General features: G+C 40.1%; 1 protein-coding gene across 8 annotated transcripts in view; it reads left to right on the top strand.

Moving 5' to 3' along the window:
• LOC109013771 (chromodomain-helicase-DNA-binding protein 3 homolog) overlaps positions 1-23,689 on the top strand; it is a 66,637-nt gene that overhangs the window by 18,196 nt on the left and 24,752 nt on the right. For all 8 annotated transcript variants that reach the window (XM_035689752.1, XM_035689756.1, XM_035689755.1 and 5 more), the window contains 8 exons: positions 17,914-18,104; positions 18,238-18,368; positions 18,454-18,741; positions 20,784-20,933; positions 21,556-21,810; positions 22,078-22,218; positions 22,295-22,603; positions 22,764-22,937. In XM_035689752.1, the coding sequence (XP_035545645.1) occupies positions 17,914-18,104; positions 18,238-18,368; positions 18,454-18,741; positions 20,784-20,933; positions 21,556-21,810; positions 22,078-22,218; positions 22,295-22,603; positions 22,764-22,937 (1,639 nt within the window). The remainder of the gene's footprint in view (positions 1-17,913; positions 18,105-18,237; positions 18,369-18,453; positions 18,742-20,783; positions 20,934-21,555; positions 21,811-22,077; positions 22,219-22,294; positions 22,604-22,763; positions 22,938-23,689) is intronic.

Below are 23,689 nucleotides of genomic sequence, written 5' to 3'. Positions count from 1 at the left end.
GATAATATTTGTGGTGTTGAGGTTTTGCTAATGGTTGTTTGCCTCCTGATAATACCTACTATTGTTGGGGTGTCATCTTCCGACACTCCTAATTCTGCTGTGTTTAACAGCTTATGAATAAATGTTGGGGGACACTATCATTCTTCTGGTGAATGTACCTTGTACATCCCAGCAACATGATGCTAGAAGCTAAAAAGTTTGTTTTTATAGGTAAAAATAACTTTATTAACAAGAATGAAATAGGTGTTGCTCAAGTACATAGGGAGTACATAAAAGAAAACACCTACTACATTCTAGGAACCAAAAAAAGAAACAAGAAAATCGTGAACACTAGTTCCATCAACTACAATATAGGAGAAAACAAAGCAATGAATGAAGTGTGCACAAAAAGTCTTCGAAGTTCCTCAAAATTGCACCCCTATCTTCAAAGAATCTATCTTTCCATTCTAGCCAAATACACCACATAAGACCAAGGAATCATTCTCCAAACTGCAGAAACCTAGGGGCAACCTTGAAGACCTTACTCTTCTCAATCAATACTCACAGCATGCATACAAGGCACTGAAAAACTTTAGAAAAAGCACTAATTTTCCAATCACGGGCATCTCTAGTAAAGCAAACGTTCCATTGATAAGAATCATTGGTGTTGGCCAAAAGTCCAACACCAGGGCCTCCTGATCAGAAGCTAAACGATGAAGGGAAAGGAACACCGTCTTGAGAGGGAGGTCACCACACCAAGTATCCTGCCAAAAATCTGATTCTGGATCCTTCTCCAACCTCAAAATATATGTTAGTCGCAAAACTCTCCCAACCCTTCCTAATGTTTTTCCATAAAACCACTCCATAAACTCCTTAGAGCACCAACCCCCTAAGCACTTCCATATTTGAAGTCAATAACATCCCTCCAAAAAGAATCTCGTTCCAGGTGGTACCTCCACATTTGATTAAAGTGAGTATTCTTTAATCAAATATATCCTTTTCCATCTTGCCAACCATCTCTCAATCTTCTCAATGACCCCATCCCAAATGGCTTTGGCCTTAAAAGGAGCCCCTAAAGGGAGACCCAAATATTTCATAGGCAGAGAAGTGACCTTGCACAAAAAAAAAAAACTAGCCAAACTTCTAATATTGCTCACAACCCTCACTTGTACCATCTTAAACTTCCCAAGATTCACCTTGAGCCTGGATGAAGCTTCAAAGCATAACAAGAGGGCATGCAATGCTTCGATCTAACCACGATCTGCCTCGCAAAAAAGTAAAATATCATCTGGAAAAGATGAGAGACAATGATAAAACCATTATTAGCATGTCCCACCAGGAACCGAAGAGAAAACCTCCATCATCCTGCTAAGCGTCTCCATAACAATAACAAAGACGAAAGGGGACAAAGGGTCCCCTTGCCTCAAGCCACAAGAGTTGTTGAAAAAGCCCACATGGGTACCATTTACCATCACCAAGATACGAGTCGTGGTTACACAATGCTTGATCCAAATTCAAATGATCATACGCCTTTTCCATGCCAAACTTACAAAGAATACTAAGAACTCCCTCTTTAATTCTACTCTTCAGGCATTCCTTGGCGATGAGTGCCAAGTCAAGAATTTTTCTCTCCTTAGCGAATGCATTTTAGGGCTTAGAAATAATCTGCTCCATAACCATATTCATGTTACGGAGATATGATTTGGTATATGATTTATTGTATTTTTGGTGATAGTTTCCTTTCTAGCTAGATTAGATATTGATGTAAATACTTACCTTGTATAGCATATTAGACGCATAGACTCTGGCAACAATCTTGTATATTCTCCTCTATATAATGAAAGGAAACCCTCGTTAAAGGGTATTCAAACCAATTTGACATGGTACCAGAGCCCCTACTCTGCTATTTATCTTTGTGGTTTTAATCACTCGAGTGTGACAGGAAGAATTTTTTTTTTCTTCATGCTATTGGTGTGTCGGCACTTTCTGTGGTCACCGACTTCGTGGGTTTCTTGTTTTGTGGCTATCGATGTCCTGTTCTGGGTGCAACGTACGCCTCTGAGTTGCGCATCTAGTGTTTTTCTCGTCGTGGCTAGGTAGCAGGGTGTCCAAAGGCTTCCTCTGTGGCAGTCTACCCTCTCTGCGGAAGCGTTCGGCATTTTCTGTGGTGGTTGCGTGGTGTTTGACCATCTCTGTGGTGGTTGTTGCTCTGTTTCTGGCAGTTATTCTCTCTTTCAGTGCTTCCTTTGTGGTGGTTGGGTTGCTGTGGGCACGTCGGCTCTCTCTGTGGCGGACGGGAGGTTCTGTGGTGGTTGCGAAGTGGTCAGCCAGTTCTGTTGACGTCGGTGCTTGGTGCACATTCCTCTCCGTGTGAATTCGGCATTTTTTTTTATTATTTTGAGCTGGGCAGGTATCAAGAATACTATTATTTTGGGCCCTCTTATTGTGTTACTTGGGCCTCATCCTTCTGTTCGTGATCTTCTATTATTTTGCATCACGTGTTTGGGCCTCTTTTTTTTTTTTTCACTTGGAGTTGGAACTGATTTGCTTTGGGCTTGCTGTTATTTTTTGACTGCTTGGGCTGATTTTGTTTTAAGTAACTTTCATCATGTCTATTGAGAATACTATTGTTCGTTTCACTAGCAAGAATTTTCCTACGTGGGAATTTCAATTTAAAATGTTTTTGAAAGGGAAAGAATTGTCAATTCATATTGATAGTTCTACTCGAGTTCCCATTGATGAAAATGAATTTGCTCAATGGGGAGGTCAAGGATGCTAAGGTAATGTCTTGGCTGTTGGGGACGATGGAGTCTCATCTTGTGAGAAATCTTCAATATTTTACTACGGCTCAGGCTATGTGGGCCTATCTCCATCGTATTTATCACCAAGATCATAGCGCTCGGAAATTCCAATTGGAATTGGAAATTAGCAATTACACTCACGGTAATCTGACCATTGAGCAATTTTATTCTGCTTTTATTAATATTTGGAGAGAGTATTCTGCTATTGTTCATCTAGAGTTCCCACTGCTGCCCTCGTGGCTCTTCAAGCGGTTCATGCTGAGAGTCAACGTGATCAATTTTTGATGAAGCTTCGACATGAATTTGAGTCTGTTCGAGCCGGTTTATTGAACCGTAATCCAGTTCCTTCCTTGGATATTTGCATGAGAGAATTATTGCGTGAGGAACAACGATTATCCACTCAGATGGGTATGACTTCTGAGAAGGTCTTTTTTGAGGCTGTGAATGTCGCCTATGCAGCACAAGAGAAAGGGAAAAACAAGTTGCAGTGTTTCAGTTGCAAGGAGTTCGGTCACATTGCTCGCAATTTTTCGAAGAAAGTTTGTAAGTACTGCAAGAAAGAGGGACATCTCATCAAAGACTGTCGTGTGCGGCCTCAGAATCGCCAATCCCAAGCCTTTCAAGATGCTGTTCAGTCCTCGTCTTCTTCTGCGCCCCCCACTGTAAGCTCTGATTCATCTGTTCTCACACCTGCCATGGTTCAATAGATGATTGTATCTGCTTCTTCTTGGATTGTTGATTCGGGTGCCTCTAATCATATGACTGGTAGTACGACGGGTCTCCATGGTGTTCGAAAGTATGGAGGCACGCAAACTATTCAGATTGCTGATGGCAGTACACTTCCCATTGCTGCCATTGGTACTTTGGGTTCTTCATTTCGAAATGTTTTTATCTCTCCTGCTTTATCTACCAATTTGATTTCTGTTGGACAATTGGTGGATAATAATTGTGATGTTCATTTCTCTCGTGGTGGTTGTCTTGTGCAGGATTAGGTGTCGGGAATGGTGATCGCGAAGGGGCCTAAAGTGGGATGTCTATTTCCTTTACAGTTTTCTATTCCTAAGCTGATTTCATTGGCTGGTCTCCAATTGGGTAACTCTGTTCTTACTCCCTTGGAGGTAAATCTTAAGCTTCGTCAGGAGGAAGGCGAACTTCTCTCAGATCCATCCTTGTATCAACAGCTCGTTGGGAGTTTGAACTACTTCACGATTACTCGTCCTGACATTTCTTTTGCTGTGCAGCAGGTTAGTCAATTTATGTAGGCCCCCAGACATCTTCACTTAGCCGCTGTCCGCCGCATTATCCGATATCTGAAGAGCACTTCTATGCGCGGGTTATTCTTTTCTAAGGAATCTTCCTTACAGTTGATGGGAGTATAGTGATGCTGATTGGGCCGGATGTGCGGATACTCGTCGCTCTGTTACTGGCTGGTGCATGTTTTTAGGCAATGCACTCATTTCTTGGAAGAGTAAGAAGCAAGACAGAGTTTCCAAGTCCTCAATTGAGTTTGAGTATCGTGCTATGTCTTCCGCATGCTCTGAGATCACATGGCTTCGTGGGTTATTGGGTGAACTTGGTTTTCCTCAGCTTCAGTCCACTCCTCTTCATGCTGATAATACCAGTGCTATTCAGATCGCCGCTAATCCTGTCTTCCATGAGCGTACGAAACATATCGAAGTCGATTGTCATTCCATACGAGAATTCTTTGACAAACATGTGATTACTCTTCCTCACATTTTCACCTAACATCAAACTGCCGACATTTTCACTAAGGGCTTGTTTGGATTCGCAAGTCATCCCAGCTCATCTCAACTCATCTCAACTCATCTCATTACTATTTATTACTATTTAGCAACTTTAACTCATAAATCTCACTATTATTCATAACTCATCTCATTACTATTTACAATCCATCTCAACTCATTTTAGCTCATCTCAAATCATTTCAAGTCATCTTCAAATCCAAACATCTCCTAAAACTCTTTCTCGGCACCGGCATCAGTTCTTAGTTGACAAATTGATGCTTCTTGATCTACCAATATCAATTTGAGGGGGGATGTTACGGAGATATGATTTGGGATATGATTTATTGTATTTTTGGTGATAGTTTCCTTTCTAGCTAGATTAGATATTGATGTAAATACTTACCTTGTATAGCTTATTAGACGCATAGACTCTGGCTACAATCTTGTATATTCTCCTCTATATAATGAAAGGAAACCCTCGGTAAAGGGTATTCAAACCAATTTCACAATTGATACGGTTGGTAAGGACTTTTGAAAGTATCTTATTAACCCACTCACAAGACTTATGGGTCAAAAATACTTAAATTTGAAGCCCTTGGTTTTTTTTGGATAAGAGCAATGAAGGTCGTATTGAGGCATTTTTCAAACTTCATAAAGGAATGAAACTCAAGGAATAGCCCCAATGTTAAACTTAGAGCGCGTTGAGCAAAATTATTTTGTGGAGAATTTCCATTATATATAAAATACAAGCTGATCTTCAGCCCTTAAAAACAGCTAAACTACCATATACAGATTTGTCTAAAGATAGCCTACAACTAGTATATCCTAATTAAGGAAAGAATAAAAGATTTACAAACATAGAAGATAGCTGTCAAAGCTGTACAAAGCATATAATCCGCTGACTTTAAATGGCCAGCTAATTCCGTTGACATCCCCCTCAAATTGATGCTGATAAATCTCAAAACATCAATTTGCTAACAAGGAAATTATGGCATTGACGTGTCATGGATTTGGTGAAGATATTTGCGATCTGTAGAGTAGTGGAGATATGTGGGAGGGTGATAATTTGGCGGTCATAGGCCTCCCGGATGGAACGGCAGTCAACCTCTATGTGCTTCGTGCATTCTTGGTAGACAGGGTTGGCAGCAATTTGGATGACACTAGTGTTGTCAACATACAGTGGAGTAGGTTGAACTTGGGAGAAACCAAGCTCTATGAGGAGACCACGCAGCCAAATGATCTCGGAGCATGCAATAGACATGGTGCTATACTCTGCCTTAGTTGATGACTTGGAGACATAGTCCTGCTTCTTGCATTTCCAAGAGATAAGAGCATCACCAAGAAACATACACCATCCAGTAGTAGATTTCCTGGTGTTTGAGCAGGCGACCCAATTAGTGTCATTGTAGGCTTGTAGCTGGTGTGAAGAACTAGTAGGGAAAAATAAGCCACGACTAGGTGTGCCAAGGATGTATCGAATGATACATCGGATTGCGGATAGGTGGAGATGCCGAGGGGTTTGCATGAACTTGTTGACGGTGTGGACAACATAAGAGATGTCCGATCGGGTAATGGGTAGATAGATAAGACTACCAACCAACTTCCGATAGAAAGTAGGATCCTCAAGAAGCTCCCCTTCGTCACGTCGATACTTCACATTAAGTTCCATGGGGGTGTCAATAGAAGTAGTGTTTGTGAATTCGGCTAACTGAACTAGATCCTGAATATACTTGTGTTGATTCAAGAAGATACCTTGAGGCCGATGATACACCTGTAACCTTAAGAAGTAGGTGAGCTGGCCAAGGTCTTTCACGTGGAAAGTAGATTGCAACAATTTTTTAATCTTAGAGATGGCCTCCATATCGGAACCAGTGACAACGATATCGTCCACATAAACAAGAACAACTATACCCTTAGATGTCCTCTGTAGAAAAAGGGAGGAGTCATACTGACTCTGAGTGAAGGAAAAGCCAAGGAGAATGGATCAAAACTTTTCAAACCATACTCTCGGTGCCTGCTTCAAACCATACAAAAAGCATTGTAGTTTGTAACAATCATTAGGTGAGGAAGTAGGCATACCAGAGGGAAGTTTCATTTAAACTTCCTCCTTGAGATCACTGTGTAGGAATGCATTCTTAACATCCATTTGATGTAAAGGCAATGATTGAGATGCATCAAGAGCTAGTATGGTTCGCACGGTGGGCATCTTGGTTACCGGTGCAAAGGTTTCATCGTAGTCTAGGGCATACTCTTACTTGTTGCCAAGAACCACCAACCGAGCCTTGTGACGGTCTATGGATCTATTGGAATGAAGCTTGATAGAAAACACCAACTTACTGCCAAGGGGTTTCACGGATGGGGGAGGGGACATGGAACAACATCCCAGGTCTGGTTTTCTTCAAGTGCGAGAAGTTCTGTTTCAATGGCTTTCTGCCAACACTCATGCTCCATTCCCTATTTATAAGATGAGGGAATATGAGTAAAAGACCAGGTGGCTGTCAAGGATAAAGGAGGGGTGAAACCAAACCTATATGGGGGTCTACGAGCCTGAGTACTGTGTTTGAGAAGAGTAGGTGCAGTTGTTGGAGCAGGATTAGCAGTCGGGGAATGAAGTTGAGGGGGCTCGGGAGGTGCGGAAGTCTGATTTGATGTGGCGAAGGAGCGTCGTTGATACACTAGGAGAAGCTTAGAAGGTATGGGATCTGCAAAACAGTTAGTAAACAAGGGAAAAACAAAAAATGAAGGAGAAAGGGGATCGTGGTGAGTGGAGAAAGATCACATTTCTAGAAACCCGAATACAACACAGATTTGGATCATAGCAAAGAAAACCTTTCTGGTGTACAAAATATCCTAGAAAGGCACATTGGACTGACTGAGCTGTGAGTTTTGTGCGTTCGTGTGCAGGAAGATGAACATAACACACACAACTAAAGGTACGAAGGTTAGAATAATTTTGAGGAAGGAATGTTAACGCCCGTTTCCTCTCCGTACGTAAAACCCTAAGGAAACCGCCGCCACCCTTGTCGGTGAGTGACCTCTCATCGATGTCATAGACAAAGCTGACGGGCCCAGGCGACTTCCCTGAGGGCCGTCCGGCGTCGGTCTAGAGGAGAGAGAAAACACTACGAAGCGTAAAAACCCTAAGGAACAAGATCTGCTACCACCCACCCTTGCAGGTGAGACACACCGCACCGTCGTCACAAATAAAGCCGATGGACCTCGGCGACTTTGCTGAGGGTCGTCCGCCATCGGTCAAACCTCTGGCATCCTAGATATCGCTGTATTGTCTCTCAGAGTACTCCGACGATCCTCCTGAAGGCTCCGTTGGTTGTGCCATTGACTCTGAAGGCTCTGACGAGTACTCCGGCGTCTCTTGTGAGCACGATTTGCAGCTGGAACAACTCTGTAGTGAGCACGACCTGGAGTCCAGACAACTTCGCAATGCTTGCAGCTCCCAACGGATTTCTGATCTGGTTTCTCTGAGATGATGAATGGTTGTTGAAGAAGGGGAGTGAGTCAGTATGGGTTCTTCTATGAAGTCGGTCATAGAATCTAAACCCTTTACACTAGTGAAGGAGGGGAGCATGTTGGCCATTACTAAAAGGAGTCGAAGGGTGATATCTAAGTTGATTCTGGGTTTGACAATAGTACAGTGGCTGGCCAAGGCTATAGAAGCATGCACTAAGGATAAGAAACAAGATTTTTTCTCCACTGTCTGGGAAGGTCGACACAGTTTCACAGCGCATCGCTGCTCGAATGCTCGCAGACGTTATATGGCGGTGAAGGAGTATGGTGGTGGGGGGAGGAGGAATTTTATTTTCATTTTTGAAAAGGGGGGCAGTGGCTAGAGAAGGATCAGGGAGATGTTGCGTCATTTTTCTTTTGGCAAGAGAGGGAGTGACGACTTGGAAGGACAAGGTGCTATAGGTGGTGTGGCAAGGAGAGACAACTTGGAGGTGCATAAAGACCCAAGGACATCCTCGGTGGTGAGGCAATCCTATGCTGCAGCTCTAAAGACAGGACATGCTTCGGGTGTTTAGAGTGTGGGGGGTTTGCCAATCACGCCTCAGGACCAGCTTGTCGAGATGCACAATTCTCTAAAGGAGATGGAAACCCAATTTGTCGAGTTGAAGGCAGCGATAACTTTCTTGTCTACGAAAATAGACTGGCTTTCAGCTAGAGGCAACAGGGTGGTAAGAAACAAGATAGGCCTGAATCCTTTAAACTTAGAAAAAGGAAAACGGAACGGATTCGGTCTTGTCCCTATAACCAGATCTAGGAGAGTATGGCGGGTCAAAAGGAAATCTGGGTTATTTGAAGTGGGGTCTACATCGAGTATTGGCGTAGAGACATCAGTAATGGAATGTCATTTGCCTCGTGTAACACGGGATAGATCGATAGTCGGTATTACACCCTTGGTCCTAGAAGAAACTATGGCTCCCTCATTAGAGTTGAAGGAAAATGGTGTACTACCGAGGTCTGAAGGAGATGCAGGATCCGCTATCACCTCAGAGGTGAAGGGACTTGTTGTCGCCCCAGAATCTCCAATGGGGACCCCGATACCATTGGAGAGAACCAATGGAGTTATTGGAGAACCAATGGGTTTGGCGTTGGTGCCTTGTGTAGAGGAATGTTTAGAGTCGGGAGTGCAATTTGATGGGGATATTGTGGCTCCCCTAGTGTCTCTTTCTCCAATAGCGGATTGGATTCTGTCTAAAATTAACGAGATTCAGCAGTTTGTGGAAATTTCACATGGAGAATGTGAAGACCAATTTAACGAACTAATTACTGTGATCGAGGCAAGCCGCACACTTGAAACCAAATCAAGCTTCAAGAAAAGCAGGGAGTTACAACGTCTTTTTTCGGCAATCAACTACGATGCTAAGGGTGGTAGTTCAACTAGAGGGAAGTCTAAAGGGAGGGCATTGTGAAGACGGGAATCAAGGTGTTGGGGTTGGTGTTCGAGTAGAGTTTAAGTTCTACGGGAAACAAGGGATTGGGGTCGGGTCTGATGTACTTTGGGTTGGTTTTTTTTATGGGCTTTTTGGGTCATTAGGGGCTTGTTGGGTCATTTTGGGCAAGATGTTTTATTGTATACATTCAGTGTACTTGGTTTCTCCTTTTGATATATACAATATTTTTATTTATAAAAAAAAAAGAATAATTTGGGGTGTGACCAAATAACCAAGTGTAAGGAGAGGCGTGGTTCAATGAGGGAGAAGGCAATTTGTTGATGAGGTGGACAGCAGTGGAGAGAGCTTCACACCAGAATCGAGAGGGCACAGATGACTTTAAAAGAAGGGTGCGGACAACATTGAGAAGGTGATGGTTCTTTTTTTCAGCCACCCCATTTTGTTTGGGGGTTGAAGGACAAGGCCGTTGAGAGATTATGCCATTAGTTTGCAGAAATTCCTGAAACACATGAGACATGTACTCAGCCCCCATTGTCAGAGTGAAGGATTTTGGTATTGGCAGAAAATTGAGTTTGAACATGAGCATGAAAGAGCTTGAAAACAGAAAATACTTCATCTTTAGAATGCAGGAAATAAATCCACGTGAACCGACTATAGTCGTCAATAAAAGTGACGAAGTACTTGTAATTAGCATGAGAAGTAAACTGCCATACCCCACACATCACCATGTATTATATCAAAAGGCTGGACTACTTTTGGTGTGAGTGGGAAATGGCAGAGTTTTACTTTTGCCAAGTCAACAAGAATTGCAATCAAATTAAACAGCACTAAGAGATGGTGACTCTTTATTCCCAAGTAAACTAGAATTTAGCAAATCATGAAGTACATTAGAGTTTGGATGTCCGAGACGTTTATTCCATGCTCGTTAATCAACATGAGCAAAAATACAAGTGACAAAGGGCAAAGAGAAACATGGATACAAAGGAAATTGGAGAGGGAAAAGACGTCCTACCTTAGGGCCCCCTTGCGATCATCTTCCCTGATTGTTGATCTTGTGCAATACAACCAGATTTATAGAATTCCACTTTACAATCATTGTCAACCAACTGACCGACAGAAATGAGATTAGTAGTAAGACTAGGAGAGTCAAAGATATCGGTTGGAGAAGGAGAAACATCACCGGTGGCTGTGATAGGTAAATGGTTGCCATCAGTAATATGAATCTTGAGATTTCCAGAATATTTGTTTATATTGGTAAGGAAATGAGCATTGTTTGTCAGATGATGGTTAGCCCCGGAATCAAAGTACCAAGGAGGTGATGTCGTGAAGAGTTTACTTGAGAGTCCTAAAGCGGAGAATGCAAAAATGATAATTTGTTGACTCATTTCAAGGGTCACGCGTTGAACAGGAGTAGGAGCACTTTGTGTCAGAGGTGCTGTATCCATAGAACTACCAGTGCTAGAAGAGCCAACTAAGGCAGTATATGCTGTTTCAGATCTCTTGGGGGGTCGGGTAGGGCATTCCTTGACAATATGGCCATCCTTTTTGCAGTAGTTGCATAATTTTTTGGAACAATTTGATGCGAAATGACCAAATCCTTTGCAACAAAAGTATTGAACAATACTCATATTTCTGCCTCTTGGCTTGCCTTGTGCTACATAAGCCACGGGAACAAAGGTGGATCTACGTTGTTCCATGGTGGTTTGAGTGAGAAGGCGCTGCTCCTCATGAAACAAATCATTGAGGAATGCATCCAAGGAGGGGATAGGTTCTCGATTCATAAGATTAGACTTGGTGCCTTCAAATTCAGATCTCAATTTCATAAGAAATTGATCCCTCTTAGTAGTTTCATGGATAGATTGAACAAAACTAAGACCTTCGGGAGGTAAGGTAGGATAGATTATATCAGTATATTCAGCCCAAAGATTCATGAAGCTAAGAGTAAAAATCAGAGATAGAGAGATTGTCCGGTTGGAGATTGGCCAAGTCATGTTCAAGCTAGAATCGATGAACAGTGTTGTGCTGACTATAAAACTTCTTCAGGTAAGTCCACATCTCGGCTGCAGTCTTGAAAGGTCGAAGGCTCAAGATGATGTTGGATTCGACAGATCCTAGAATCCACTCCATGATTTGAGCTTCCTTGACCTCTCAGTTGGCGTGCTGATCCTTGTCTTTGTTTTTGTCAGGAGTAGGGCTGTTGCCATCAACATGGCCCCATAGATCATTGCCTTTGACAAATATCATGACGTGGAATGCCCATGCTGAGTAGTTTTTGCCATTAAATCGAACCAAGAAGGCATCAGACTTATCTGAAGACATGAGGCCGAGAGAACTTGATCAAGAATAATCGAGAACAGGGGACTGTACTAGGTCTGAGTTGGACTTGAGAACAAGAGACACATGAGAAGAACAAAGACTGAACTAAGGCTGAGTTGGACAAGAGACACGTGAGAATTCAGAATTGTGGCTCTGATGCCATGTTAAACTTAGAGAGCTTTCAGCAAAAGTATGTTTCTCTCGGTGGAGAATTCCCATTATATATAGAATACAAGTTGATCTTCAACCCTTAAAAGTAGCTAAACTACCATATACAGATGTCTAAAGATAGGCTAGAACTAGTATATCCTAATTAAGGAAAGAATAAAAGATTTACAAACATAGAAGATGTCGTTAGATGGTGGGTCAGATGGTGCGTTTTTGGGTGGAATCAAAGGCTTTCGAACTCTTGCCAGAAACATGGAGGTCTTCCTTAAAAATTGTGGAGAGGAGTAGAAGGGTTTGGAGATTTGTAGTGATGGGTTGTAGTTGTATAGAATAGCTAATGGCTACGGTGGAAGTAGTATTACAGGTGGGGAGAAACTTGGATTTCACAAAACACTTGCGTGAAGGAAACAGAACATTCATGGCTCAACGATGCTCCAACGAGCATGGTAGGTTTCTAACGGTCACAAAATATGGTGGAGGAGGCTGGCGGAGTGTTGTAGTCATTCTCGACGGGTATGAAGGTCTGGGTTGGGAGAAATTTGCTGCAGAATTACGCAGAGTTGCGGATATGCTTTTTGCTGATGGGTCAAATAAGGAAAACCAAAAGAAGAATGAGAACATCAACTTGGAGGTAAATCATAAAGACCCAAGGGTGGCGAGGCGATCATATGTGGCAGCTTTGAAGACCGGTCATGCTTCGGGGGTTCATAGTGAGGGGATTGATGGAAGTGGTTTGCAAATCATGCCACAGAACCAGCTTGTCGCGATGCATAATTCCTTAAAGGAGATGGAAACCCAACTTGTAGAATTGAAAGCAGCGATAACTTTTTTTTCTACGAAACTAGACCTACTTTCAGCTGGAGGCAATAGGGTTGTAAGGAACAAGACTAAGATAGACCCAAATCTTTTAAACTCAGATAAAGGAAAACGGAAAATCGGATTCGGCCCTGTTCCTATACCCAGATCCAGAAGAGTATGGCGGGTCAAAAGGAAATCTAGGTTATTTGAAGTGGGTTCTACGTCAGGCATCGGCGTAGAGACATTTGCAATGGAATGTCATTCGCCTCAAGTGACTTCTGTATTCGAAGAGAATATGGCTCCCTCGTCGGAGTTGAAGGAAAATGGTGTCAAACCATTGGTGACAGGACCTGCTGAAGTTGCGTATAAAGGGTCACCAGAGGTAAAGGGACTTGATGTCATACCATTAGAGAGAACCAATGGAGTTTCTGAGGAGGTACTAGATTTGAATATGGATTTGGCGTTGGTGCAGGTGGATACTGTGTCTGGGGATATTGTGGCTCCCCTGGTCTCTCTTCCTCCAATACCGGATTGAATTCTGCCTAAAGTTAACGAGATTTAGCAGTTCGTGGGAATTTCACATAGAGGATGTGAATACCAATTTAAAGAACTAATCACTGCTATCGAGGCAAGCTACGCGCTTGAAACCAAATCAAGTTTAAAGAAAAGCAGGGAGTTACAACGTCTTTTTTCAGGAATCAACTATGACGCTAAGGGTGGTAGCTCATCTAGAGGGAAGTCTAAAGGCAGGGCATTGTGAAGACATGACAACAAGGGGTTGGAGTGGGGTTTTTGGGTAGAGTTTTTAGTTCTACAGGAAGCAAAGGGTTGGGGTCGGGCTTGGTGTATTTTGGGTTGTTTTTCACTAGCTTTTTGGGTTATTAGGGGTTTTCTATTATGGGCAAGGTGTTCTCTTGTATACATTTAGTGTACTTGATTACTCCTTTTGATATATATATATATATAATATTTTTACTTATATATAAAAAAAAAAAGATAGCTGTCAAAGCCGTACAAGGCATAGAATCTGCTAACTTTAAATGGTTAGCTAATTCCCTTGACACCCAAAAGATCCTCTTTCACGATATCCCAACAAGCCAGAAAGAATGACATGGAGAAGTCGTCAGTCCCGTGAGCTGTCTTTTGCCATCCCCCTAATCACATTATGGATCTCATCTTCATCGGAAGGTCATTCCAACCATCTAGCACTTTGAGGATCAAGTGAGTGAAAAGCCAAACCATCAAGATTTGGCCTCCAATTAGCTTGTTCCATGAGGAGACTCTCATGATGATGCACAATATGATCCTTAATCTCGGAATGATTAGAAATCACATGGTTGTTAGAATGAAGCATCTCAATGGCGCATTGCTTCTCTGATGGGAACGATCACACCATGAAAAGAGTTTTGCCTCCAAGAGATCTCTCTCAACAACACCTTCTCAAGTTCAGTAACCACTGAACTCTTCCTTAACAAAACTTCCTCAGAATGAACCTCATTCTCCTCCCTTCCCTCCATTCTGACTAACAACATTCCCAAAAACTTTCACGTTCCACTTCTTCAAATCATTCTTCAAAGTCTTAAGCTTACTAGCAAGAATGAAACTAGGGATTCTAGGAAAGCTGATAAGATGACCACCAATGTCTAACCTTCTCCCCAAACCATCAGCTCCGAACCACATATTTTTAACTTAAAATACCTTTGACCCCCATGAATACCTCTCAATCCAACAAAATATGGAAATGATCCGTGCATACCCTAAGCAATCTCTTCTAACACAATTCTAGATAATGAGCTTCCCAAGAGAGAGAAACAAGAAACCTATCCAATCTCGACCAACCTTGATTGTTGGAGTATGTGAACTCACCTCTGACAAGAGGAAAGTTCAAAAGATTGAAATAAAAATGAACTCAAAAAACTCATTCATCGTCGAACTAATACAAGACTCCCCCGATCTCTCACTAGGAATGCGAGTGATGTTAAAATCCCCACTAATACATCACGGCACATCCCACAAAATTACAAGCCCACAATCTCATGCACAAAAGTCTCTTGCCACAGTCCAAATTTTGGCAATAGATACCCACATAAGCCCACGCCCAACCATCCTCAACATTTCTGAAAGGACAACCAACCGAAAATTTCCAATACACTTCTTAATGGATTCCACCACTCTTCTATCTCACATTAAGAGTAGGGCTCATTTGGATACTTAGGCCTTGTTTGTTTTCAGAAAACTTCTCAACGCATCTCATCTAATCATTATAAATTTTTCAAATTTCCATACAAAATAAAATAAACAATTCAATTTTTTCAAATCTCAAAACAAAAATAATATTAAAAAAATATATTCTAACAATATTTTATTTAACTTTCAACTTTTATTTCAACTCATCTCATCTTATCTGCGAAAACAAACGAGGCCTTAGAATATCTTAGACTATCTGTGAATCGTAGTGAAATAATTTCTTAATAATAATGAAATGATTTGTGAATAGTAGTGAAATAATTTGAGTTAAGATGTTTTATTGGGTTTTGGGAAAGGAGAGAAAAAATTGAATAAAAATATTATAAAGTTGAAAAATTGTTTGAATATTATTTTTGTTTTGAAATTTGGAAAAATTGTATTATTTTTTGTGTTTTGTTTAGAAGTTTAGGAAAATTGTATTGGGTTTTGTGTTTGGATGATGATTAGGTAATAATTAGAAGAAAAAGTTGAAGATTTGAAATTAAGTGTTTTGTGTTTGAGTGATGCTTGGGAATGAAAAATCTGAGAACATCTGAGAATACCTCATTGTCCAAACTTACCCTAAAGTACACCGCCTGAGGCTTTAAAAGAAGCAAGATAGGACCAGCCTACGAACGAACACCCCACAAACTCTAGATAATTTTTCTATCAATAAACCTTAATTTTGTTTCTTCGGGACAAACAATATCAACCTTCCAATTCGGCAATAAAGATTTAATGCGAAGACGTTTATTAAGATCATTAAGCTCCCAAACATTGATAGATAGAATTTTAAGCTTCATTAAAAAAGATGAGACCCCTATCTCTCTCGCACACTACTTTCCTCCTTCACGTCATAATTTATAGAACAAGTGAGTCTTTTAAGTTCCCTATCTCTCGTACTTAAAAAAAAAAAAAAAAAAGTTCCCTCTCTTTCTTTGACGCCGAGTTTGAAGCCATAGAATGTCCTGACTCGATAGCAATGAGTAATGCCCTAAATTGTTGTTCAAAGCCTTCACAGGAAATCCCAACACATGATTGGATCTCCTTTACCTCCTGTAGAGCATTATCCAAAGTTGGGCCTGTTGAGTTCTAACAAGGAAGAGTATGTAAGGGAGTAGGCTCAACCTCCTTCCTTTTTACACACTCCCCATCACTTGAACCAATTGAAACTCCAAACATCCCTTTCTATATAGTCCCCATCATTCTAGAAAAGTAGAGACACCCCTTCAAGAGGACAAGGATCCTGAGGCACCGCAGACAAGGCCATACCCTCCCCCATACATAACAGCCCAACAAGGACAATTGGAAGCTCAAGGGAGAAACCTAACGGGAAAGGCACCTTCAACCTTAAACCATTGACAAGATACATAAGAGGAACCTGAGAAGGAACAACAGACACACAAACATCACCTCCCTTCTCGAGAACAACATTTAGAGGATCTTCCTGCCTCGAAAAAGCCTCCTTCCTCTCCATGAGAACTTCGGCAATGACGCACCGACTAGAGGGTCGCGACAACAAGTTCTGCTACAACTCATGTAACAACAGAAGAGGAGGACGACTCCAAGATGCAAGACACAGACCCAAGATAAATCTTGACCTACCACTCAACCGTGGTGGACTTACTATAGCCCGACCCATCTTTTTGTTTCCCTTTATTCTCCAAACCATTAGATTTAAACCTCACAAGGGCATTCGGCCCTTTACCATTCACTTCATAATTCCTCACCAATGGGCCTCCCTCAAACGGCTCCAAGCCCTAAAACCAGCCCAAGCACATATTCACCATCTCCAGTAAACTGTTTATCTTCTCACTAATGACCAAAAGCTCCCTTTGCATGGCCATTAGTGTGTGCTCATCAACGACCTCTACCACACCGCCCTTGGGAAAGAACAAACATGCATGATAGGCTTACCTGTCCCACTTCCGACCATCCCATGGCCCCCCTTCGAGTCACAGTCCACCCTTAAACTGCCCTGAAAGGGCCGGAATACGAATCGACATCTTCAAAGCCTACAAAAAACAACCCTTCTCCCCTGAAAGAGTAACACTTGACAACGGTACACAACCACCATTACCTATCCCCTGAAAGAGTAACACTTGACAACGGTACACAACCACCATTACCTATCACAACTTTGTCCTTGGCAAAACCACATACTTTGTTTCTCATCTCGGAAACAGTGTGGAATAGTGATTTCGCTAAGTGTTTTGGCAAACCTATGCCAAACAATTCCCTTCACACCTTTTGGGATTGCGATAAAACCATGTCTATCATCGTTCTTGACCTCTGTTAACATAAGAAAACATTCACAACTATTAGAGAAATGTTGAGCCAACAGGTCTTGGTTCCTGGCGCGATGCATCTTATAAAACTCTGAGCTAATAGTTGTTGCACCACAAGCTTTCACCACGTTTGCCAACCATTCCTCCATCGATTTACCAATGATGATAAACTTGGTAACCTTACGATTCCTTTCCGTGATTCACCACGACATCCCTCGTTCACAATAGAATTCAAAAATGTTAGAATCAATTAACAGATTCCATCGTGATCCCATCTCTTACACCAGAAACAGGTAAACTGAAAGAGAAAGAAAGAAAAGAACTGAAGAAGATGATTGATAAGAGAAGAAAAAGGGCCATAATGAACGGGAAGACTATTTTCCTTTTATTTTTATATTATATTATTTTTGTGGGACAAATGATGGAAGTACTAGTTTGATATGAAAGGTAATTAAAAAAAAAAAAAAAAAACTAGTTTGATATGAAAGGTTTCTTAGTTTGCAATGTGAGAAATTGTTACAAAATATATATCGTCTTCATGATAAATTTTAGATGGTTTTGCATATTTGAAGATCTTCATTGTTTTGTATTATTATCATCATTATTATTATGCATCTATGTGTTAGGCACCTATATCTTTACATGCTTAAATTTGCATCTTTTCTTTTGTCTAACATAGGTGCTGTGTTGGAAAAGGGTGCAAAAGAAGGTACCACATCTCTTGTCTCAATCCTCCTCTGAATGATGTCCCTCCTGGAGTTTGGCATTGTGTTTGTTGTGTTAAAAGGAAGATAGAATTGGGTGTGCATTCTGTCTCCAAAGAAATAGAGTCCATCTGGGATGTTAGAGAGGTGGCTTCCGATCATGATGGTATGGTGCATCATGCTCATGGTCTCTTTTGAAATTTTCTTTATCACCGTTTCAAAGCACCTAATTAGTCTGTTGGATATAGTTTGGCTAACTGGGTGCCTTTTGGTAATAACGTGTTGGTGCCTGGTGCTAGTTTTGCAGTGCCAGAAGCAGTATATGGTCAAATATCATGGTTTTGCTCATGTTCACAACTGCTGGATTCAAGAAACACAACTGCTTCTTGAAGCTCCAAAGCTTGTTACAAAATTTAACAAGAAAAGACAGGTTTAGAAACTTTTTGTTTTTGAGGGAAAGAAATGTAAATACTGTCATAATTAGTGTGGTTTTACTCAAATATTAGATTGCCCAGGTTGTAAGGTGGAGAGCAGAGTGGACTGTGCCTCATCGTTTGGTGCACAAAAGAATGCTATTATTTCCAAAGCAATGTGATGAGTTTCACGATGGAAATGATGACAATAATCCAGATTGCTGTTATGAGTGGCTTGTGAAATGGACTGGTCTTGGTTATGAACATGCTACGTGGGAGTTAGATAATGCTTCATTTTTGACGTCACCTGAAGCTATGAAGCTCATGAGTGATTATGAAAGTCGACATGAGAAGGCAGAAATACTTTTCGGTCCACATAAAGCAAATGAGGTGTTTCTGATTATGTTATTATAAAATATACTTTTTTTTTTGTTTGATCCATTTCTTTTTTTATGTCACAATATATTCTTGTTTTCCTAATATTACCGTGCAAGTGTTTTTGTTTATTCTGTCAAAATGATTGTAACAGTCCCTTTTCCTGTGATTAATTATTGTAAAATGTTAGCGTTTCTTGTATTTTAGACTTGTTTTACCACTTCAGTTTGACATCTCATGAAGGAGATATGTTGAAAGTATCTTTCATAAATCAGTTCTATTGGCCGATTAAAAACTGGGGGCAGCCTTTACTCCACTTTGAAGAGCTACAGAAGGGTTTGCTAACCCTTGTATGGTTTCTCTTATTATTTCTTTCCTTATTGTTTTGTTCAGTACTTCTATGTATGTTCAATTAATCGACTTTGTTAATCTGAGTGATAGGTTTTCGGTTATTTGCCACCTTTCAACTTTAGTATTAAGCTACTTGAATAAATGATAACAGAAGCTGTGGAATCCTGATAAATTGGCTTATATTATTTCATCAATCATAATAATGAGCTTCATTATTGCTGAAATCCTGGTGTGATATAATATAGGCCACTACCATTGTTAGCTACATTGTAATATAGGCACTAAGGCCTCGTTTGTTTTCAGAAAACATCTCATCTCATCTCATCTAATCATTACAATTTTCCCAACTTCCAATACAAAATAAAATAAACAATTCAACTTTTTCAAATCTCAAAACAAAAATAATATTAAAAAATATATTATAACAATACTTTATTCAACTTTTTAACTTTAATCTCAACTCATCTCATCTCATCTGCGAAAACAAATGAGCCCTTAGTGCATGTTTGGGTTTGAGTTTGGGAGTTTAAAAAGTTCTTTTATTAGCCTAAAAGTTCTTTTAAAGAAAAAATAATATGTTTGGTAAATTTATAAAAAAGTGCTTCAAGCACCTAAAATAAAAAGCTGAAATCTACTTTTTAAAAAAGCACCAAATTGAAGCTTTTGTTGAAAAGCTCCTGCAGATAATGTTACATTTTAAAAAAAACCACCATAACTAATTTTAAAAGCGCTTTAGGTGCATGTTTACTAAACAGTAAACAACTTTTTAATAGTAGAGCTCTTTAGTAAAGCTCTGCGATTGAAAGCGCCGCTATGAAAAGTTATATTTCCTACTACAATCCCAAATAGGTCCCATGGGAATTGACGTTCTGCATTTTTGGGATTGATGGATTATGCCCCAACAAGTGGAGTTGTTAGCAAGCTGGCAGAGCCCTTGTGGAGGAATTCAGTAGTTTGGAGGATGGTTCCACTGCTTAATGTGGTGGTGCATTTGGCAATAACACAATCCCTAGACTTTTGATAACTTTGGGGGGATGGTACTAGAGTGAAAATCATAGTATTTAGCACCCTCTATGTTTGGATGGCTGCTCACACCGGCTCCCACTCCCTAATTTTCTACATTTCAAAGACTTTTGTTCTTTTTCTTTTCTTGCTAGTTGGGTGTGGACTTTTGTATACTTCTTGTGTCCTAGGGTTGTGCCTTGCTGTGCTATTAGTAAAATTGCATTACTTCCATATATAAAAAAGACAACATTCAGTGCCCATTACTTCTATTATGCTGATTGTTCTTCGGTCTTAGCAACAGGAACTGGCCAAGGGAATGCAGCAAAGCTGAACAACCTTAAGCTCGTGAATAACTTTCATATTTTAAAAAAAAAAGTCTGGAATAAGGATTTTAATACCCCTGCAGTTTTGCTTAAAATGAATAGCTGGTAACAGCAGGCTTAATATAAACAATGAGGACAGAAAAGGGAAATGAAAAACCTCTTCAACATGGTGCTGCTTCAGTTCAAGCTACTTCTCTGTTTTCTTTCTTCTTTGGCCAGTGTTGCATTTTCTACTCTTCACAGTTTTTGTGAAAATTGGACATTTTATTAACATTTAATGCTAGTAGATTATATGATTGATGGTATGAGATGGAAAGATTTATCACCCATGTGATGTTTGTACAATTCCAAACACCTAATAGCTTATCTTACTTGCAGGAAGGGAAGCCTACCTTCCATGAGCTGTCAGAGTTGTCATTTGGAGATTCACCTGGAGAGCATAGCTGTCATCTAAATTTTGTGAACAACCTTCGTGAACATTGGCATAAGGGTCTGAATGCCATTGTTTTTGATGACCATGCCGACCAGGTAAATGCTTCTTTCATCCAGTTCCTTGTAAATTTTCCTTTCTGATTCTTATGTGTTAGGACTGCTGCTTGATAACTAGTTAGAGTGACTTGCTATCAAGAACTAATAACTCCATATTAGATATGTGGATCACTGTGAATATATAGTGCACTCATGCCCACATACCCCATGGTATGTATGGGCATCGTGCATGCATGATGCCAAGCAGCTGAGTGATAATCTTTTACCTACAAAGCACTAGCTAGAGAAATTTGTGTCTTTGATGTCTGAGCTATATAGAGACATTCTGATGACATTATTTTTGGGATGCAGGCATCTCATTGGAAGATCTTCCATTCTTATAGCATATTCACCATTGTGCTTATACCCTTTTTTCATGGAACCTATGTTAGATTCCTATATATTATATTTATATGCAACACACGAACACATGCAAGAACATCTCCCAAAAAATAATCTATTCAAACCCAACAGGATAAATAATTAGAATGTAGAGGTTTTTGTGTGAATTTAGGTTTATACAGCTCTATGCTGGTTTCTTTGCCCCTCCAATGTTTAGAGTTACATAATGTAGTTCACCATGTCTGCATTGACTAAGCAATTGCAATGTTGCCATTCACAGGAGCGAGTTGTGAAGGTGATCCTGTTTATATTATCGTTGCAGCTTGTTGTACAGAGGCCTTTTCTCGTCATCTCAACTTCCACTGCTCTTCCTGCCTGGGAAGCTGAGTTTTTACGGTTGGCACCATGTGCCAATATTATATATTATAAAGGGAACAAAGAAGTCCGAAGTAGTATCAGATCATTGGAGTTCTTCAATGAAGGTGGCAGGATAATGTTTAATGTACTATTATCAACTGCAGATGTTGCTGTTGAGGTACCTTTATTTTGCATTCATCACTTCAAGCAATGAGTGTGTGCAGATTCAAAAAGCCCAAGTTTTGAAAATAGAAAAGTCAATATTTTTGGATGAGTTATTCTCTGATTTTTAATTTCATAATTTGTGGTTCTATCATAGTTTTTGCAATAGATACTGTTTTCAAGTATAAAGATGTATGGTTGCATGTCTTTCTGGGGTCACAAACCAAAGAATTGGTGCTTTACAGGCAATCTATATTCACTGGTCCTTTATTTTAATACACAGGATTTTCAAGTGCTGGAATGTATAGGATGGGAAACAATAATAATTGATGAGTGCCAACGCTCTAAAATGTCAAGGCATTCTGGACAAATCAGGATGATACCTGCTGATATGAGGCTTCTTCTCATTAGTGGTGAAATCAAGGTATAAATATTAAATATTTATAAAAAAAACATTTGCTGCTGAATGAGCTTAAACTGGTTTGCTGTTGAGTTTTCAGGACTGCCGGGGTGACTATCTCAATATGCTTTCCCTTCTTGAATCTGGCTATGATGGGTTGAAAAGTGAGAGAATGGAGACTAACTCTAATACTGATATTTCAAAACTGAAGAAAAGATTGGCACAGTATATTGCATCCGAATGCAAGTCCAGCTCAAGATTTGTAGAGTACTGGGTTCCTGTTCAGCTATCCAATGTGCAACTTGAGCAGTATTGTGCGTCACTACTTTCAAATTCAGTGTTCCTTTCTTCATGTTTAAAGAGTGGGACAGCTGATGCCCTTCGTGATGTTATTATTTCAGCCAGAAAGGTTAATCCCTGCCAGGCAGCTATGGATTTGTTTGCTTGACCACAATTTTTTATTCTTCTTAAATGTTGTGTATGCACTATTACTTGAGGTGGTATGTTTGCAACGGCTCACTAGATACAATCAGCATTGTAATATGTTCATGCTTGGTGTTTACTTGCAGTGCTGCGACCACCCTTATCTTCTTGATCGATCTTTGCAAAGCTTTGTCACAAAAGATCTTCCCATTGATGAGTATTTGGATGTTGGAATAGAATTGAGTGGAAAATTAAAAGCTCTTGATAAAATCCTTGTGGAGATTAAAAACCACGGTCTAAGAGTTTTGATTCTTTTACAGGTAGCTGGTCTAATTATGTTGAATTCCTTCTTCATTTCAAGACTCTAATATGTTAATTGTAATGATTGCTTCCATTTAAATAACATATGCTTTGACTGTCCCATCTGGTGATGCCACTTTACCAATATGCCACTTGATCCACGAGGTGCTGATGCATAATGCTAGGATATAAGTTAAATGACTATTATCTATTTCCGTTAGTTTAAGCTTTTGAGACAAGTTGTAATTTGACATGATATCAAAGTTGGGGTTTTGAATCCGTATCATGACTACATTCACCCCTATTCAATTAAATATTTTACTTGTTGGGCCCAGATGTGGGGAGTGTGAGAATATAAATTACGTCATTAAATTCACCTATTTCCATATGCTTAAGCTTTTGGAACAAGTAGTGATTTAACATGGTATTCAAGTAGAGGTCCTGATTTCGTACTCCAACTCCACACACGACACCCTATTTTAATTAAATATACCACTTGTTAGGCCTAACTGTGAGGGGGGCCATAAAATATAATCAAGTGGTTAAATCCACCTCTTCCCATCTGATTAAGTTTTGGAGACAAATGCTTTAGCACTTCAAAATCGGTTGTTTTTTAAAATACAGTGCTTTTCCCAAAGTTATCTAATTGTGTATGTATTTTTTGACAATCACGGAAACTGTTATTCATTTATTTTTTGTACACAGAAAAAAATGACTTTGAAGGCTCTTAAAAGTTGGCTTGAGCATCAAATTGTAACTATTTTCACAATTT

This window comes from Juglans regia, chromosome 4, assembly GCF_001411555.2.
Source record: "Juglans regia cultivar Chandler chromosome 4, Walnut 2.0, whole genome shotgun sequence".
In the NCBI taxonomy this organism is placed as follows: domain Eukaryota; kingdom Viridiplantae; phylum Streptophyta; class Magnoliopsida; order Fagales; family Juglandaceae; genus Juglans; species Juglans regia.
This window is presented reverse-complemented; position numbering and strand designations above follow the sequence as displayed.